This window comes from Nelusetta ayraudi, unplaced genomic scaffold (assembly GCF_046127955.1).
Source record: "Nelusetta ayraudi isolate G7.1 ecotype Tasmania unplaced genomic scaffold, CSIRO-AGI_Nayr_v1 ptg000278l, whole genome shotgun sequence".
Lineage (NCBI taxonomy): Eukaryota > Metazoa > Chordata > Actinopteri > Tetraodontiformes > Monacanthidae > Nelusetta > Nelusetta ayraudi.
The window spans coordinates 15,898-36,771 of NW_027466327.1; the positions used below are offsets into that span (position 1 = coordinate 15,898).

General features: G+C 49.9%; 1 protein-coding gene across 1 annotated transcript in view; it reads left to right on the forward strand.

Annotated features, from left to right (window-relative positions):
• Positions 1 to 645: 645 nt before the first annotated feature.
• Positions 646 to 20,874, forward strand: part of LOC142882438 (zeta-sarcoglycan-like) — a gene marked incomplete at its 5' end in the record, with an annotated part of 61,787 nt that continues 41,558 nt past the window's right edge. The window contains one exon of the mRNA XM_076017180.1: positions 646 to 733. Coding sequence (XP_075873295.1) covers positions 646 to 733 — 88 coding nt within the window. The remainder of the gene's footprint in view (positions 734 to 20,874) is intronic.

The following is a 20,874-nucleotide window of genomic DNA, read 5'->3' on the forward strand; positions in this document are numbered from 1 at the left end:
GGATGGAAGGGTGGGTGGATGGATAGGTGGGTGGATGGGTGGATGGATGGGTGGATGGATGGAAGGGTGGGTGGATGGATGGATGGATGGTTGGATGGAAGGGTGGGTGGGTGGATGGATGGATGGGTGGATGGATGGATGCATAGATGGATGATGGATGGAAGGGTAGGTGGGTGGATGGGTGGATGGATGGATGGAAGGGTGGGTGGGTGGATGGATGGATGGGTGGATGGATGGATGCATAGATGGATGATGGATGGAAGGGTAGGTGGGTGGATGGGTGGATGGGTGGATGGATGGATGCATAGATGGATGATGGATGGAAGGGTGGGTGGGTGGATGGATGGATGGATGGAAGGGTGGTTGGATGGAAGGGTGGGTGGATGGTTGGATGGAAGGGTGGGTGGGTGGATGGATGGATGCATAGATGGATGATGGATGGAAGGGTAGGTGGGTGGATGGAGGGATGGGTATATCATGCTGTTGATACACACTTACACACTGGTAGATATTGTTATCTGCATAAATCCAGAAGAAGAACCAGTTTGATTGTCTCCCCCTGCTGGCCAGATTGAAGCGGTGTGTGTGTGTGTTGTGTGTGTGTGTGTTTGACTACAGGCTCTTCTTCCTCTCCTCCTCCTGCAGGACAGTCCGCTGGTCCTCCAGTCCGACCGCAACGTCACCGTCAACGCCAGGGACCACCAGGGTCACGTGACCGGTCAGCTGACCATTGGTGAGCACACACACACACACACACAGATGATTGGGAAATGTAATCATGTGACCACAGACATCCATCCATCATGGTGGATCACCTCAGACACAATGGACTCTGTCTGTTGTCCTTCTTTCTGTTTTGGATGGAATCTCTCACTGTCCTGTTTGTCCTGTTGACCAAACTGGACCACATCTGTTTCCATTAGTGTGTCTCGGCTGACTCTTAGAACCACCTTGAACCATCCAGAACCACCCCTGGACCACCAGGGTTTTTTTTTTTTTTTTATCTCTTACAATCACCCAGAACCATCCAGAACCACCCAGAACCACCCAGAACCACCAGGGTGTTTAGCTTTTAGAACCACCCAGAACCACCCCTGGACTACCCAGAACCACCCCTGGACCACAAGGGTGTTTAGCTTTTAGAACCACCCAGAACCACCCTGGACCACCAGGGTGTTGAGCTCTTTATTGAACTGACTGTGGAAACACTGCAAACATGGAGGAGATGCAGCTGTGTGATGACTGACTGCTAATATAATGAATTAAAAAGCTTAACGGGCCGCATGTGGGCCCCCGGGCCATAGTTTGCCCGCGGCCCGTCTTGGCTGAAACGATGGTCGCGATTATTATTTTCCTTTCTTTCCTTCCCTTCAAAGCAAGAAAGCATCACAGTCCCCCTGCTGGCGGCTCCGGGTGGTGGACATGTGATGCAGATATGTGTGAAAATGAATCACTTCATGTTTGGCTCCGGGGATGCTGGCGTCTCTGAAAAGCCACAGATGTGGCCCCCACCTACAGACTCCCCCTGCTGGTGAGTCTCTGGCGGGCACCTGCGGCGCCACCTGCTGGTGTCTGCCTGTCTGGCTGTGAGACCTTTGGCCGGGAGTCAGAGCCTCGTCTTCCTCGGAGGCTCGGTTAATGAAATGCAATGGACACTGATGATTATACCGAGGACTCCAGTCAAAGCAACAGCCTTCCCGCCGGCTGAGTGGCACCTGATTGGTCCAAAGCAGCGGCACCATCTGCACCGTCGGTCACGCTGGCTTTCTTTTGCTTGGTTTATTCTGGGTTTTTTTCGGTGGAAATGGTGAAAGCGTTGCTCGCAGTGAAGGCGGAGATTCTGACTGTTGACTTTGGAGGATGAAGAGTGATGAAGATAAATGGAGATGGAAAACTCCTCTTCACTTCCGTGCCCCTCCTCCTGCTCCTCCTCTTCCTCCTCTTCCCCTCCTCCTCTTCCTCCTCCTCCTCTTCCTCCTCTTCTACCTCCTCTCCTCCTCCTCTTCCTCGTCCTCCTCCCTCCTCTTCCCCTCCTCCTCCTTCTTCCTCCTCCTCTTCTTCCTCCTCTTCCTCCTCCTCCTCTTCCTCCTCTTCCACCTCCTACTCCTCCTCCTCTTCCTCCTCCTCTTCCTCCTCTTCCACCTCCTCCTCCTCCTCTACCTCGTCCTCGTCCTCCTCTTCCTCCTCCTCCTCTTCCACCTCCTCCTCCTCCTCCTGCTCCTCTACCTCCTCCTCCTCTTCCTCCTCCTCCTTCCCCTCCTCTTCCTCCTCCTCTTCCTCCTCTTTGATTCCAGGTGTTCCAGATGTTTGTCTGTTTCTTAACACTCAGTGATTTCTTCGTCTCTCTCTCGTCCTCTTGAACACTTCACCTCCTGCTGTTCTTCAGCTGCTTCTGCTCACCACCCCAAGAGTGTGTGTGTGTGTGTGTGTTTGTGTTTGTGTTTGTGTGTTTGTGTTTGTGTTTGTGTGTGTGTGTCTGTGTGTGTGTGTGTGTGTGTGTGTGTGTGTGTGTGTGTGTGTGTGCACGCTGCAGAGATTGTTTGCTGCCGCCAGCTGATCTCACAGAAAATCTTGCATGAATGTGATGCTCGCTCGAGTCTTTGAGTCGGGGGGGAGGGGCGGTGGTGGGGGTGGGGGTGGGGGTGGGGGTGCAGTGTAGGAGTGGGGGGGGGGTGGCACACAGAAATGCCTATGCATGCTAACGTAGCGCCGCCGCCGAGCTTAAACTGAACTTTGTCTGTAAGACTTTTTTTCTTTTTCCGACACACAAACTTAGCAGAGAGCCGTTCACTGGCAGAGCGAGCGGGCGAGTGGGCGAGTGAGAGAACTTTATACCGCCCCCCCTCCCCCCCTTACCACCCCCCACTCCCTAAACCCCCTCTGCCCACACCCCCCCTCCTCACACCCCGGCGTGGATATAGATAGAGCTGCCAAGCAAGTAGGAGTTTCATCAATAACCATTTTGTGGCACCCGCACACACACACACACACACAACCATGTGGTGGCAGTAAAGAGCTCAACAGCTGGCTGATGGGATGGAATGGGACAGAGTGAAACCCCGAGGGGCTGCAAATATCTGTCTGGCCTCTGTCTCCAGCAGCAGCAGCAGCAGCAGCGCCTGCAGCCACTGCTGCTGCTGACTCCGCAGGACGCCCCCCCCCCCCCCCCACACACACACACACACACACAGTCTGTCTCTCAGCGGGATTGACTCAGAACTGCTGGACAGACGGCAGCAGGCTGGATATGAAGAGGGAAAGCTTGAAGGTTCCACCTCAGTAACCCCCCCACCACCACCACCACCACCACCAGCACCCACTACCACTACCCCACCCACCCCCCCTTAGCGTCCATTAGCCGCCCGAGTCGCAGCTCTCGCAGCAGACGATGCAGTCCGTGGCTCCCCAACACTTTGCAGCTGCACTCCACTTTCATTAGCGCTGGATTTTTTGCAAAAGTGCCCGCCGCTAATTAAGTGTGCAGCTTCGTACAACAAAAATCCTCGTTGTTCCCGCTGCTGCTTTGCTTAGCACGTTGCTAAAAAAAACAAACGTCACAACCGGATCTCTGCACGTCCCTTTAAACAGCCGATCGTGAGCGGACGTGTAAAGACCAGAGCGCTAACGTCTGACGTCTGACGTGAAATAGGTCGCGCTAGCTAGGAGCTAGCCGCGGCATACAATGACGAGCTCGCTGTATTTCCATGTCCGTTTTAGGCAAAATAAAAGCGGTATTTGTAGAATTTAGAATGTGAGTCCGTGTGTGTATGTGTGGCTGTGGACACCAATGAGGGATTCCTGGGAGAGGAATTCACAGGGATTCACAGGGATTTCAGCATGACTCGGAATACGTTCAATGAGCTGTGTGATGATGCCATTGAAGCGTGGAGGTGGAGTCAAATGTTTCCACTGGTCAGTCAACTTGGTCATGTGACCCCGTACGTCACGTCCGCTGACGTGTAAATGACTAAAAGCGTATTTCCAATTTTCACTTGTGCAACATTCCTCTGTACGGAAGCGTCTGGAAAAGCCACCGGGATGAGAGCGTTTTTCCAAGCTCAGCCGTTTCCACCACCAGCGGCTTTTATTATGGCAACATCATATTTAGGTTTGGTGCAGTTCTTGGGGACTCATGGAAAAGCAGCTAAAGCCATCAAACAAATCCTTCTGGCTGTTGTTGACCGTGCGATGTTTCCATACCTTCACACTTGACAGGAGCATCATTCTGAGGAGAGAAACTTCACGTCCAAGGACTCGCGGTTATCATCAGTTTCTGCACATTCTGCCTCCTCCTCTTCCTCCTCTTCTTCCTCCTGCTCCTCCTCTTCCTCCTCTTCCTCCTCTTCTTCCTCCTCTTCCTTCCTCCCAAAGAAATCTGGAATATTTGTCCTTCGGTTGTGTGGGTTCAGGGTTCAGCCGTGCACCATTGACTCCCACATCCAACCCTGATCTGAGCTCTGAGCTTTGGCCAAATGTTTGTGAAGAAACGTTTCTTTTTCTCTTCCCCCCCGACCCAGTTGTGAAGATGAGAATCAGGCTCCACAGAGGAGGAGCAGCAGTAGCAAGGTCACTTTCTTTGCAGAGCCCCATTCAAATGTAAAGCAACTCAAAGCAATTCCAGGAAGGGGAAAAGCAGCCAACGGCAAAATCACATCTTTGCCAAAGGAAAAAAAACAAAACAAAAATCAACATCCGCTCACTCTCTCGTCTTGGCCATCGTCTCCTGTCTTCATGGCTCCTTTCTTCACCTCCGTCCATCCTCCACTCCGGCTCGTTAGCGTGAGCGAGAGGCCGTCGCCTTTGTCTTCCCGACGGCGGGCCATAAAGATGACGGGTGAAGCCCCCGAGTGTCGGACGGTCCTGAAGCCTCTTCACCCACCTGGTGGTGATGATGCCTGAGCTTCTCTGAGGGCAGCAGCAGCAGCAGCAGCAGCAGCAGCAGCAGCTGTGGCCTCAGGCCGTCACAGCAGGGCGACTCGACTCCAACGTTGGAAGAGGAGAAAACGATGGTAGCGAGAACGGAGGGAACGTCTTTCAGTCGCATACGTTGGCCTTTCCCAACTCTTCCCAGCCAATCCCTCCTCACTGATTGTAACTTGCACAGCCAATCGGGAAGCACCAGGGGGAGAATTACACCTGCGGCCCGTTTGAAAGCCACCAAAGTGCAACAAAGTGCCGCTAACGGGCTGTGTTTGTTGGCCCTCCGCCGCCCCCCCCTCCCCCGGGGGGGAGCCACTCTGGTTGGTTGGTTGGTCGGTCGGTCGCTGCTCCTGACCAGCGGCCTGGAAAACTAAAGCCACTTGTTGCCTTGAGAGAGGCGCGACAGCGCCACCTGGCTGAGAGGCGACGGGTTGATTTAGATTCCACTTTGCTGCCATTGCACATTTTAAAAACACAGAGCAACACAATGCAGTTAACATGCATTTTTTTCAGCCCAACTGGTCAGATGACCTCTGACCCCCTGGAGTCTGGATCTGCTCCAGGTTTCTTCCACAAGGGAATTTTTTTTTTCCTGCCCACTGTCGCCCCCTGGTGCACTGGAGGATCAGTTGGTTTTCTTCTGATAGTACAAAGATGCTTCGAGACGCCTTTGGATGGATGGATGGAAGGATGGATGGATGGACGGATGGATGGATGGATGGATGGGTGGAAGGATGGATGGATGGATGGATGGATGGATGGGAAGAAGGATGGATGGATGGAAGGATGGATAGCGCTCTACACATAAAAGTGCATTGATTGATTGATTGATTGACTGAGGTCAGAGTTCAACGACTCGTCAGAGTTTTTTCCCAAAGGCCATTCCGCATGTTGCCGTTCGCCGTTCCAAGATTCCGTGGCGGGAGGTTTTGAGACAGCGGCAATGTTCCAGGTTGTTTCCACACCGGAAAGATTCTCGGGAAAATCGGGGGGCGGCCGCCTCAACTGGCTTCCGATTCAGCTGCGAGTTCCGTCCGTCACTCCCAACTGGGAATCGTTCCAGCCGTTTAGAGCCGCGCGTGTTCACGTCCCGGGCTCCTCATTGATTTCTCTTCTTCCTCTCCTTCTTCTTCCTCGTCGTCTTCTTCTTTTGTTTGTTGTTTTTTTCCCAGAGTGCACGGCGCTGATAATCAATGCGTGTTCTTCTCCAGGCGGTCCGGGTCTGCTTGTTATTTATCACCGCTGTCAAAAGCTCCCAGAGGGGCATTTTTACCGGAGCGGAATCCAAACAGGATTCTCAGAGTGCAGGCGAAGGTGTGAAGAGTCACTGACTCGGAACGATGACGATTTGATTCAGTGGTTCGTCCGGTCAGTCCGACCAGCTGCTCCAGTCAGTGACCTCGGCGCTGAAAGGAAGTGCAGCTCATTGAAGGCGGAGCTCCTGGCTTCCCCGCTGCTCGCTGGCTTTCAGCTGCCGACATTCCGCCAAACCTGTTTTCCATCCAACATCTTGAACGCTGGCTTTGTTTCCAATGAAAACACAAAAGAACACAAACCACCTCCAGTCAGCCAGTGAAGCTTTATTGAAGTTTTTTTTTTAAGCAAAAGTTGTTGTTTTTTGTTTCAAAAGATTTCATAGAAACTATCGAATAATTCCAAAGTATCCGACAAGCCGCCCTGCCAGCTCACTCTGTCAACCTCCAGACTTGGTGCCCGCCCACTTCTCCTTGCAACTCTTCAGTTTAATACGCAAGAAGCCCTGCGGTCAAACAAACAACAACAACAAAAATGAAGAATATTTTGTTTTTTTTAACAGGAAGTCCGCTGGCCAGAGGTGAGAATTCTGGAAAATGGTGGATGCACTCGAGTGTAAATTGGCAACGATACTTCGGAAGGTACGAGAGTGTTTTGGCCGTTGACTCCTCCTCCGGCCTGGTGTGTGACCTCTGACCTTCCGCTGCCCAACTTGTCTTTCACACATAAACCCCACTTCTTATTTTACACTGAGCCACAGTCTCCTCCCCCTAAACTCAGCCTCACATCTACAGCTTCATTAGCGTTAGCCTCTCGCGCTAATGACCTTCTCCTTCTCCTTCTTCTTCTTCCTCTCCTTCTTCTTCTTCTTCCTCTTCTTCTTCTTCTTCTTCTTCTTCCTCTTCCTCTTCTTCTTCCTCTTCCTCTTCTTCTTCATCTTCCTTTTCCTCTTCTTCTTCTTCTCCTCCTGTTAATGCGGGAGGAATCGGTCGGCTCCGTTCTTTGACGTCTTGTCTCGGGGAAGCGAAGCATCGGATTATCGAGAAAAGCTGTGAAATTCGCTGACAGATTCAACCAACATCCATTAAAACGCCCTCGACAGGTTCCCACTTCCTGGCACAGTGGGCGGAGTCTCCTGAGAGGAGGGGGTCGGGGAGGAGGAGGAGGAGGAGGAGCTTCATCACGCCCCGTTGGCAACGGGGAGTAGGAATGTAATTTAATTCCAGCTAATCAGATTGTCTTTGTGACGCGGCTCAGCGGGAATGCGGCTCGTCGGAGACGAACAGCTGGATGTCGCTGGATTCAGGTTTTTTTGTTTTTTTTGTTTTGTTTTTGTTTTTACGATTCACGCGAGAAATGCACATTTGCCAAAAAAAAAAAAAAAAAGAAGCCCTTCCTTTTGCATGAAATTCAATTGTTGGGTGACACGCGGCCTAATTATGAATCTACAGCTGGTTAATCCCCCCCTCTGAGAGACAAACCGTCTTCATCACAATCATCATGGTGGCGAGCGAGCGCAGCCGCGCTCAGATCCGTCTCTGGCTCGCTGGCGGCCAGACAAAAGCAGCTCGGATGGAGCCTAATTTCACCCCACCCCCTCCCCCCTTAAATCCCTCCTCTCTCTCATCCAATCAGCAGAGTTTATCCAGCATGTCTTCCTCACTTTGTGCCGCCGCTCTGTGATCAAATCAAGCAGCCAACTGCTTCTGTAATCCTGCCGCGCTTCAGGCGTTCTTCTTCTTCATCCGCGTTCGGGGAGTAAATTTGCAGCGCCACCACCAGGCCGGGCATAGGTACTCCATCGTTTTCAGTCGTTTCTAGCGCATCCGTGTAAACAGGATTTTTTTTTTTTGAATACGGCTTCCTGTAAATTTTTCAAGAGCATTTTCCAAAAAATGTGCGGTTTCAAAAAAATCATCAGTCTCCGTGTAAACCAGACCAGGGCAGTACTTAGGTAGTTACGCTCGACTTGACTTCCTCGGGACTTTAGCGGGGGGAAAAAAAACTCTTTTAATACCAACAATTTGTCGTAGATTTCTGACTTGGATCAAGCGCGGCAGAGTTCGGATATTTGCGACTTCCTCGCTGTTAGTGGTTCAAAGGCTGCCAATGATACGGTGGCAGGGTTTAGAAAGCAGCCAAACGCAAACTTGCAGATTTGCTGCGGAGGAACAAAAATCAAAGGCAGGAAGTGAAGTCGTGCTGGTGCTGCGCGGCCGCTCGCTGGGCCGCCGCTCAGTCTCTGTCCGACGAAAAAGAAGCAAAATCAAAGCTGTGAAAGTGCTGAAAGGTTCACAGCACCGTCTCGTTTTCTTTGGTACCACAGAAGAAAAACAAACAACAACAGCAGCAGCGTTGCGTTGCGTTGTGTTGCTTTGTTCATCACCGGGCTGTTTTATAGTTCTGTCAGCCAAAGTATTAGCAGCAACCAGCTAAATCAGTACGAAAAAAAAACAACCAAAGACGATGAAAGAGTTTGACAGTGGTCGGATGTTACGGGGGAGTTTGCGTCTACTTGTCACTTCCTGTCGGTGTCCCGACTCCAACTGTCCCCGTCTGAAGTGGCAAGAACCCGAAGAACCCGAAGAACCCGAACTGCTCCCAGTGGGGCCGGCAGCACCTTGCATGGCAGCAGCCACCCACTGGTGTGTGAATGAGAGGCCACTGTGAAGCTATGCAAGTGCAGTTTATTCACCGCTTACCGTTCCTGGGACATTTTTTCATTTGTTCTCTTTCGTCTTCAACCTCAGCTCGGCTTCTTTGTGCAACTAGTTTAGCTTTTTTTTTTTTTTTTTTTTTACCTCTTTGGAGTAAAATGTTTTTCTACCTCAGCACAAGGTCCAAATATCTTATCTTATACTGATACGCGTATTATTACTGATTATTTTTGATGCACTTTATGTCTGCAGACGCTCCGTCCACAGCACAATAGGAAGGAAAAACAGCAAGGAAAAAAACATCCACATTTAAGATAGGATGGAGATTTATTTCCGACCTTGTCGATTTAACACAGTGGGTCTGATATCATGCGACTGCTGCTGCTGCGGCTGCTGCTGCTGCTGCTGCTGCCTCACATGACTCCTTCTCATCGTGCTTCTCATATCTGCCAACAATCAAAACGCACATCCGCCGCAAAAACCTTGAATTTCACCGCTTGCGTTGTTTTTTGTTTTTTGGGGGGTTTTTTTCTCCTCCATGTGTATTTTATTGCGTTGAACAGTGGTGTCACGATAGCAGTGGCAGAACAGGGGGCGCTGTTCTGTGACGTCAAACCGATTGAGAGACGCGTCGTTGTCGGAGCTTTTTTGTGCGTCGTGAAGTTGGCGTGTGCGTCCGCACAGAAAGAAAAGAAAGGAAAGTTGCCGTCACTTGCTGGAGTTGTGCGACACCAGCTGCAAAGACGGCGCTAAGTCTCGAGTATTTATCATCTATTATTATCATATATCATTATTATCATTATTATCATTATTATTATTATTCATCCAAACAAACTATTGTGTAATCTGACAAAAAAGTTTTCTCCATGAGCTGCCAATAATGTTGGATAGCTGTGTGTGTGTGTGTGTGTGTGTGTGTGTGTGTGTGTGTGTGTGTGTGTGTGTGTGTGTGTGTGTGTGTGTGTGTGTGTGTGTGTGTGTGTGTGTGTTCTCTCCCTGATGCTGTGTTTAAAGCATGAATAATGCAGCAGCAGCAGCAGCAGCAGCAGCAAGGTCAGAGCGATGACTCAGACTTCCTCAGGGCATGTTTGACGAAGAGGGAGAAACACACTCGCTACAGTACGCTGTGTCAATAATAAAAAGTCCAAAGATGATCATAATAATAATAATAATAATAATAATAATAATAAATGAAAGCCTCTCTTCTTCTCGCATGGCGGCTTAAGAAATCAAAAGGAAGGAAGGAAGAAGAAGAAGAAGAAGAGGAAGAGGAAGAAAAGCCCTGCGGCACATTTCTGAGGCTGCGTCTTCCCCGAGTCATTAATATTAGCGAGTAAAGACAAATATGAAAAAAAAAAACCAAACGAACCAAAACAAACAAACGTGAATCTAGAATGTGGTAAACACCCAAAGAGAGAGAGAGTTTGAAAAAAGCCAAACAGCCGGAAGTGAAGAGCGCAGCAGCAGAATGAAAAGGTCACGGAGTATAGAGTTCAGACTGTGAATGGAGAGATGATTATCTCTCTCTCTCTCTCCCTCCCTCCCTCCACTCTGGGATATTAATGTAATTATGTGCTGGCAAGCATGTCAGTCAGTCAGTCAGTCAGTCAGGCAGTAGCAGTGGCAGTGGTGCAGATTGGATCTTCTCTGGGCCACCAGCTCCTCCAAACTTCCCCCTCAGAGGGAGGCTGACGTGCGCACTGCTGCGGCGGCGTGCACGTGATCGGCCCACGTTTGCTCTCTCTCTCTCTCTCTCACTCTCTCTCTCTCTCTCTCTTTTCTTTTTTTCCGTTCAGGATGCTCTGCAGTGTGAGATGATTAGATTTGGAACTGTGAAGAAGACGAGATGCTGAACCCTTACTGGTGTGTGTGTGTGTGTGTGTGTGTGTGTGTGTGTGTGTGTGTCTGTGTGTGTGTGTGTGTGTTTAATTTTCTCTTCCCTCGCCGGCTTGATTAACACAAAATTAAGGGGGAAAAATGAATTCCTCTCTCCCTTCCTCCTTCTCTCCTTCTCTCTCTCTCCCCCTCTCTCTCTCTCTCACTCTCTCTCTCTCTCCCTCTTCTTCTCCTCCTTTATTCACCACTTCATTCAGCGGCTCTGAACAAACTGAATCACCTCGCCGGGTCTTTTTCTTTGCTTCCAGTCAGAGTTTTGCTTTTTGATGTTTTTCTTCCTTCCTTCAAGGTTTTAAGAGCAGGAAGTTCACCTTTTTGTTGCCGACCTATTGACTACAACGGTAGTGACTCTTTTTTTATTTATTATTATTCAGCGCTAAAAGGTTTTATGATGTCGGCGGTGCCGGAAGAGACAGCACAGTTAAGAGCGGGACAGAGTGGCTGTGTCTCAATCCAGGGTCTGCATCCTACGAAGGAAGCGTCCTCCGTCTGAAGGAAGCGTCCTCCCAAGGACCCGGCCCAGAAGGACCGACCCAAACCCCGCCTCCCCGCTAACCACACGGGACGGTCTAGCCTTGGGCGTATTTCCTGGTTGCGTCACCGCCGTTCCCCCCTGCTGGCCAACCCCGGAAGTGACGTTTTCATAGCATCAAGCTAACCATTGGTTCACCAGCTACCGATGGTGTTGGATGTTCAAATAAGTAAAAACCCTGCGTTAAAAACTGAATATTTGATGTGAAATTTCAATACTTAAATTTATACGTGGTGTCTAATTTCAGCCGACTTCCCAGGATCCCAGGATGCTTTGCAGCAGCACGCAAAGCATCCTGGGATACAGGAGGAGGTGAAGGATAGTAGCGGTGCAGCCTTGGAATGGGCTAACAGTAGGACGCATTTGGAGCGTCCTAAGGAAGTGGGAGGAGCCTTCACGCAGTGCTGCGACGCAGCTTCCTTCCAAAATGCAGCCTTCCAGGGATGCAGAGCCTGAACTGAGACGCAGCAGCAGTGGCGCGGACCTGCGAGACGTCCGTGTGGAGTTGGCGATCCGCTGTCCGTCGTGGGAGACGAAAGGTGCCGAGCGGGAGGACGGCGTGAGAGGCCGATATCGCTGGAGTCTGATGAGGTTCAGTCCGTGTTGCGCGGCGGCGTGGTCGTGTGTTTAACTGTGCGTGCCGGTTTGTGCTTGTCACAGAGGGGAGAGTTTGGTGCGTGTTCGGGGTCCCCAGGTGTGTTGGGTGAGTTGAGCCTTGGTGAATGCAAGATGATGCATGAAGGCCATGTTGCTGTGTGAGTCTGAGTGGTCTCACCAGCTGGTCATAGCCTGTACGGTTTGGTTTATTTTGTGTGTACAGTTAAGGCCACCACCGTCGTCTTTATTTATTTTATTTATTTTTTCTTTTATGGATTGAGTGTTTTAGTACCCGTGCTTTTGTTTACAGTCGTCTTCATCGAGACTGTTAAGGAAACCAGGAAAGTGTGTGTTTGGGGAAAAGGTTTCATGAGTGTCAGTTATTATTGAATTTTCTTTTCTCAGCGGACAAATTCCGTCCATTTCTGAGGCCCGTTTCCTTCACATGAGATGGCCCAAAGAGCTCACTTGACATTTCGCCGTGAGGTCTTTGGCAGTGCGTTTACATGCATGACGTGACCAGGAGTTTTCTAGCGGCCCCCTGGGGGATTTTTTTTCCTTTTTTTTCCTGGCAGAGCAGAGCAGAGCAGAGCAGAGCAGAGCAGAGCAGAGGTTCCGCTGGGCCGGGTGAACGTTCGCTCGATGTGACCTCCTGGTCGGGAGGCGGAGCTGGTTGACTCACACGGCTGACCGTCGATCTTCATCCGCCGATGAGCTCCGTGAGTGAGTGAGTGAGTGAGTGAGGGGGGGTTAGGGGCGGGGCCAAGGCACCTCAGTCAAAGTTTCTTCCCCCAGTTCTTGCGTCCTGAAGATTCTGAGCTGTCAAAAAGGAGAAAAACAGAAAAGCCAGTTTGGTCTCCGCGGCGGCGCAGCGGCGCGCAGCTGCATCGCCCGATTGTGTTTTCATTGTGCGCTTTTTTTTTTTTGATAGGTTTTTGTATTTTTAATAATGAAAAGCAGCAGAGCGAAGTTGATGAGATTCATGGAGACTTTACACCTCCGATCTGTGGAGGAAGTGACAAGATTGGAGAGTGTGTGTGTGTGTGTGTGTGTGTGTGTGTGTGTGTGTGTGTGTGTGTGTGTGTGTGTGTGTGTGTGCGCGAGACTCGGCTCTGCTGGTGTCTCTTGGTTCCAGTCGCAGCAGAGATTCCTGATAAATTGAGGTACAAATCTGAGTGGAAGGCGACTTCGCAACAAACTGTTTTCCTTTTTCACCCACAAAGCAAAACTTCACACGGTCCGCCAATGAAACGGCTCGCTGATGATTCACTCCTTCATCTTGTAAAGAGTTTGCCAGGAGAGAGCGAGGGCCAAACATGGAAGGCGATTGGACGAAGCCTTTCAGTTCAGGAGGACCAATCAGATTTGCTATTGCTTTGAATTCAGTTTTTACCACCGGCGTTGCACTAAAGTCCTGCCAAGGTCGTTTTAAACAACGTCTCCTTCTGAGAAAGAACCTCTTTTCTTCTTCATTGTTCTTTGCCTTCACGCGGGCCGGACAGAGACACGCAGCGGGCCGGATGTGGCCCGCGGGCCGTGGTTTGGGGACCCCTGATCTAGAAGAACGGCTGTGTGGTGGGACTCGAGGTTCGACTGGAGCCACGGGCCGGCTGCAACCAAACCCTCTTTACTTTACTGCCTTTGTGAAGCTTCACACTCTGCACGCAGGATGAGGTGCCAAGTCATGTGACGCCAAATGGTTCTGAGGAAAATAAACCACACTTCCTGTCCAGTAAAATGTGACAGGATTCAAATAATTTTAATCAAACTTCAAGATAAATTTGCAAAAGTATCTTTAAACCTAATAAAAAGGGCTGAAACTGAACTTACTTTGAACAAACAAAAGACACAGAGCATCACCAGGTTCACCAAGAGGCAGACAGGAAGTCCCGCCGCTCCTCATCCCCAGTTCTAGGGGAGGTAGTGATTGGTGGGAAGAAGTGAAACCCCCTTGTGGAGCAGAGGGGAAGTGACGTTCTAACCGCCGCCCTCTGGTTTGTGCAGCTCAATGCCTTACTTGCTGTCTTCCTCTTTGATTTCAAGCCGTCCTATTCATCTGGAGACTGGGCGGTATTCCCGACCCTTCATGGTGATTCCAGCACTCTTCCAGGCTACGCTTCTGTCTTCCTCCTGATTGGCCAGGATGCTCCAGGAAACTGGGGCTCAATCTCCCATTTGTGTCTGACTTGAAGGCTGGTTTGCTCCCAGCTTGTTCGTGGAGGATCCCATTCAAAGCACAGACGGACGGCTTCAACTCCAGCTTCCTCGCAAGGTCACAACGGACAAACAGTCGAAAGAATCTGAGGAGAAATTTTGGGGGTTTGGAGACATTCTTCCCGACGTGTTGATGGGCGGACTTGGTTTCTTTTTTTTTTCCCAAACCTGCATTTTGCAACGGCGAAGGCGCCGCTCCGCCCTGCAGTCTGTAATCAGAGACGACCACCAATCATCCTCATCAGGCGTTCCGGCGGCGTCCGGGCAGAGGCGGAGCCGACGAGTCGGAACACGCCGACGTCTTTCCTTCGGAACGGTGTGTGTGGGGAGGTTGGTGTGAAGATACCTGAGCTCAGCCGCTGAGCCTGCCTCCAACTCTGCTCCGTGTTGATATTACCAGCGGGCAGGAAAACAAGCAAAGCAATCAGAGCTGTCGCTGCAGACACGGAGCTACGTTTTCCGAGGGAGTTTAAAGGGAATTTCATCCCCTATAGTTGTTCTCCCTGAGTCGCATCCAGACAAAACAAATCAGGCCTTTGTCCTCCGACGCCGGACACATTATGCAGACAAACTTCTGGTTTTCCTCCGACAACCTGCTGACCTGCTGCCTGCTCGTCGATGAGGTCGATGACGAGTGAGGAAAGTTCAACCCAAAGTTGAAAATGCAGCGTTTTAGAGCCGCTTGTTGGTTTCAGGATGCAAACTGCACGAGCTTGTTAAGCTGTTGGTAAAAATTAAAGAGTAGCGGAAGGAAAGTGAAACCTTTTACTGGCACAATCCCTGTCCTTTCACAGCTTCACAGTCTTTTCACGAGTCAATAAAGTTTTCTGTAGATTGAATCAATGTCTTCCCAGCGTGGAGGGACGAAGGCTGAAGGTCTTCTAGCCGCACTCAACTTGCCAGAGGCGAAAGACGTTTGCCCCGGTGGTTACCCCCCCTAACCCCCCCCACCCCCCCACAAGCGTTGTCCTAATGTGCAGAAACACACCACACACACACACACACACACACATAATAAAGAGTAGCAGTGTCACACCGTGTTTGCTGCACCGCTGAGATCCTTCATCTCCAGCAGTGTACATGAAGGGTACAGAGGTAGAACACAGGTGAGAGGTGAGAGGGAGGCCGGTGGGGGGGGGGTGTTCACACACACACACACACACACACACGCTGCTTTAATTAAAACTTTATCTTTAGCGAGTGGAGCCGGCGTGCAGCGTTTGACCCCAGCAGCCTGTCGTCCTCGTTGAACATCTCCAATTAAAGATCTGGGGGGGTGGGGGGGGGGTTTATGGTTTTATTAACGACTTGCCAGCGTTTTATGCGCTGTAGTAAAAACGCCATCAGCAGCTGTTTTAATGGGCCGCGGTAATGACACTGTACAAATTGGGGAACGGGGGGAAAAAAATCCAGCGTTTAAAAGAAAGCTTGACTTGACTTTGTGGGAGGGGTTTGGGGGGGCTTGGGGGGCCGGGGGGTTTGGAGAATTCAGACACGAGCAGGAGAATCAAGAGATGGAAGGTCTCGTTTCTCCAGACCAACGTGAGTTCCCTCAGAAGTTCCATCTCGTTTTCTGCGCCTCCTTCACTCCTTCCTGGTCCCCCTTGAGCTCCAGAACTTGAAGGAACTTCCAAGTTCCAAGAGAGTCTTCCTTCTAGTTCCATCTAGAACCATCCAGAACCAGCCCTGCACCACCAGGGTGTTGAGCTCTTTATTGAAATGACTCTGGAAACACTGCAGACACGGAGGAGACGCCGTAGCTGTTTGATGACTGACCGCCGTGTCTTCCAGTTCAGCGAGGTCCACGGGCTGTAGTTTGCCCACACCTGCTCTACAACTTTGAACATCCTGAAAATTGTTTTACATTCCAACGGCGACCTTGAAATTCTCCTCAACTCTCCGAGGTCGCTCGCTCTTCCTGCGAGGTCTGCAGTCGAGCGACTCCGTGACTGCCGGGATGGAATCTTCTGGACCGCTCCGAGGAAGTCCACTCTGCTCCGAGGAAGTCCACTCTGAATGGTGCGGCTCAGCCTCTCGTGTGCAACGTTCTGTGGAACTTTAATGGATGATTCCGGAAAGTCTTTGGAATTCTTTGTTGGAATTCTTTTGCTGCCGTCATTGCTCATTATGCAAAGTGCAGTGATTAATCAGCGAGCGAGCGGCGGTGTTTGTGATCAATCAGCTTCCCAGACCTAATTAAACAATTTGAATAATACTCTGGTGAAGTATTTAAAATGTGACAAAGACGTGTCTGGAAATGGTAAAACAACTTTGGTTATTTCACTGCAAAATCGTCTCGACCAACAGACCAATTCACAAAAAAATATGAAAGAATCAAAAAAAAAAAAAAAATCCATGCCGACATCGGCAGCGCTACGATAACAAAACACGACAGCGGAAGCGGAGCGGCCGCGAGGGAACGAATTCCGTCAAACTGCAATCCAACAATTTCCTCTCACGTCCTCGAAGAACTGAATCAGGTCGCTGAATCGATTCATCGAGTCGTTGATTCGGCTCCGGGTTCGGCTGCTCCACTCGCAGACGTGAGAACAATGCACCAGGTGACTTTGTGTCCAATCAAAGCCGAGCGTCCGGACCGGGCCAGGGGGCGCCGGCGCCGCCTCCCCGAGTCGTTACTAAGTTGCGACTCGGGGCCTCGTTTTGCGTTCGCAACGCCGTTGTTCTCACATTCGTTTTTCCCTCCCCTCCCCCCTCTCCCCCCCAACCCTCCCCCCGCCTCCCTCGCACAGCTCCTCATTAGCCAGATTCTTCCCAAAGATTTATTGCACCGACGTTCCCGCTGAGGGAGCCACTCGGCGGCGACAGATGAGATCCTGTCAGGAGGAGATTATTTAAGACGCTACATCAATTAACGTGTCTGCTCAACAAAAAGCCCTGCTGCTGCTGCTGCTGCTGCCGCTGCCGCTGCTGTTTGGTGCCGGCAACGCTAAATTGGTCCGTCTCATAGGAGGGGGTGCAGGTAGGGGCGGGGTTTTAATTTCTATTTTTACTGTTTTGTTTTCTTTTACACGACGGCAGCCGGCGGTCAATTTGATAAATGGAAACTCACGTTTCACGCTCGTCCGCAAAACTGCAAAACTGCATTTTTGTTCTCTCATTAGGACACTTTGAAAAAAGTTTTTTATTGATTTTTTTTTTTTTGAAAACTTCAGGGTTTCCATTATTAACAAGCAAATATTGCAATAAAACACATAATCATATGTCAGTATGTAGATAACTGTAAATAAGGTGTAAATATCTTGTTTTCCCTTCTTACAATTTTTTTCTTTCTTTTTAATTCATTTCATTTCCCTTCTCTTTGCACTGTATGGTCGCCGTTATCGTGCGAGTTTCCCCCAATGTGGGATTTAAAAAACAGACTATTTCAATTCTATTAAGAACTGCTGTCGGTGCGGCTTTTCAAAAGTTGGCATTCAAGTACGAGGAGGAGTTTTACTTCTCCGTCAGAGAAAAGTTTCCTATCGATTTCGGGACCTCGGTGTCGGTGGAGCAGTTGGAACGTTTGTTTTGTTTTTTTTGTTTTTTTTCGGATCTGCTTCCGGTTTCTTCCTACAGGGGGAGTTTTTCCCCTGGCCACCGTCGCCCCCTGCTGCTCTGGAGGATTTCAGCAGGTTTTCTCCTGATTGTAAAAAAAAAAATGCTTTCAGACGGACATGGATGTGAGTTAGAGCCTTACAAATTAAAAGTTGATTGATGGATGGATGGATTGATTGGTTGGATGGTTGGATGGATGGATGGATGGATGGATGGATGGATGGATGGATGGATGGATGGATTGATTGAAGTGGTGTTGCGAGAGACAAAATACACAATAATGGATCTGTAGATGGGGAAAAGGGAAAGTCACGGAGCAGGAAGTGGAACTGGATGTGGGTTAATCCAGTCAGCCAGCAGTTGTGAAGATGCGGTGGAATGTTCAGAATAACGTACATCCACGTCAAACTGTTCCGTGATGGGAAACCGGGGGTTTTGCAGGGACGGCCGGAAGTGAAAGTCGTGAGCCGTCGATCCGCTGATGGAAACGGAGGGGAAAAACTGGAGCTGCTGTTCGTGGGTGAAAATGAAAACAACTCTTGACTGACAATTGCGGGGAATTTAGCGAAGCAAAAAAAAAAACGAAGCGTTTATCGCAATAAAGAGCGACGTTGACGCAAAGCGGCCGTGTAATCCAGAATGGGATTTTGTTTGGTGCTTTATTCGTATTGTCGTTTGTTAACAGCGGCGCCGCTATATTAAGCCTCTTCGCTGTCTTTTTTTTTTTCTTTCATTGGCTTTTACAAATTTAGCGACTGACACATCAATTAGGAAGTGGAGCCGTCGCACAAAAGCAATGCCTCACAACATGAGACGCTGCAGTGGTCCAACATTTAAGTCCTCATTTCCATAAACTGCCGGGGCGGCGGTGGACATGTTTCCCAGCAGGCATTGCTCCGCTCTGCACTGTCAAACAATTTGGATTGTTTTCTTTAGTTGTTTTTTTTTTTTTTTTTTCATTCTTTCTTTCCAAGAAGTCATTTGGAAGTGAAGACGGAGTGTTTGTGGCTCGTTGCTTCCCGCTCCTCCGTCAACTCTCTCTCTGACCCGGCCCCTCGGATTCCAGCCTGCAGTCGCTGCTGCAACAAACACCAGGCTCAAACAAACACACAGCGCCCTCTGCTGTTGCGCCTTTGCGTCGCCAAACAGCCGCTGATCCGAGAAAACAAGATAAAAAATGTAGCACAGCAACTGGTGTCGTGTTGCAGTAGAAATATAAAACACAACAACTATCTCCGTCCCCATTCCCAGCCTTTCCAGAGTGTTTTTAGTTTTATTTTTTTCTTCTTCTTTCTTATTTTTCTGTCTTGTAGTTTATCGTTTCTGTATTGTTTTTAGTGCTGTAACAGCGTAGTTTCCCAATTTGGGATTAAGAAAGTACATCTATCTATCTATCTATCTATCTATCCATCTACCTACCTACCTACCCACCTACCTACCTACCTACCCACCTACCCACCTACCTACCTACCCACCTACCCACCTACCCACCTACCCACCTACCTACCCACCTACCTACCTACGTACCTACCTACCCACCTACCCACCTACCTACCCACCTACCTACCTACCTACCCACCCACCTACCTACCTACCCACCTACCTACCTACCCACCTACCTACCCACCTACCTACCCACCTACCTACCTACCCACCTACCTACCCACCTACCTACCTACCTACCCACCCACCTACCTACCTACCCACCTACCTACCCACCTACCTACCTACCTACCTACCCACCTACCTACCTACCTACCTACCTACCCACCTACCCACCTACCTACCTACCTACCTACCTACCTACCCACCTACCCACCTACCTACCTATCTATCTGCCTACCTACCAGGGTTGGTATCGGTCTTGGACAGATACCAGGAGTGGCGTCACTGATTCTCAGGCTTCAATTCGTCCTCACTGTTCAGTTTGTCTGTCATTCTTCTTCACATCAAAATACCAAAAGACATCAGTATCAGTAATGGCTTGGCTGGTACCGACACGGTACTTGCTTGGTATCAGACTGCCGTGCCAAGTGTTGCACTAACCGCTGGGTTCAATGACCTTCTGGAGCTTCTGGTTTTTGGTCTAACTCCAGCGACGCATCATCCAAGTCAGAGCACTTTCTTTAAATTCTCTCCTCGTCTCTACCTTTGTAGCCCCGCCCACCCCATCACCAGCGACGGACGAGCCCGCCCCTCCATCTCTTAATCCTTCCTATCTGGCACGTAGACACGCCGGGCTTCTTTCACCACTCTAATCTCAATTGCTGTCTTTTTCTCTCTTTTTTTTTTTTTAAAGGCCGCGCACACACACACACACACACACACAGACACACACACACACGCAGTCACACACTCAGTTGATGGACGAGTGAGAGGCTTAAGGAGGGAGGGAGGAGATAGAGGGAATAAAGAGTGAGGGGCCGAGATGAGAAAGAGAAACTAATCCCAGATTGATGTCTGCTAATAAAGTCTGATTGCGACTGACAGCCACTTGGCGGCGCTAATTGACACCTGACGGGCCGCGGCTGAGACGTGGCAGCACCTCAGAGAGCCAGACTACACATCACATCACACACTCACAACACTGTCGCTTGAATAGACAGAATGTGAGTGGACCGACACCACCTGGAACAACTGTTGAAGGCTCCGTCCGCTCTGATTGGCTACTCTGTTTGTTTGTTTGTTTGTTTGTTGTGGTTGCATTGGATTATTGGATTGGATTGCATTGGATTATTTATCGCAGGTTCCATTACAGCTTGTTTAATCCCTTCTGGGATCCAATACCGATACCAGTTGAGTACTGCACTCGTACTCATAAAATATGTGCCGATACCACAACACCCATCCCAGTTGTGTATGTCTGAACATGACGGTTATACATGATTGTACTGCAGTGATACTTGTGACAGTCAGTCCATGTTCTAGACCAGTGGTGGGGCAACTGGTGGGACCACAGTGGGTTCTACAGTGTGTCAGATGGGGGTAGCGGAGCAGCAGCAGATGGATGGAGGAAACCATCTATCCTGGGATATCATGGAGGAGACATGTTGCTGGAATGTCACTGGAAAATGAAGCAAAGCAAAGTGGCAACCAAGTCAGTGTCTTTGAAGCCCCACCAGGGTGTTTAGCTCTTAGAACCTCCCAGAATCACCCAGAACAACCCAGAACCATCCAGAACTGCCCCTGGACCACCAGGGTGTTTAGCTCTAAGAACCATCCAGAACCATCTAGAACCATCCAGAACCA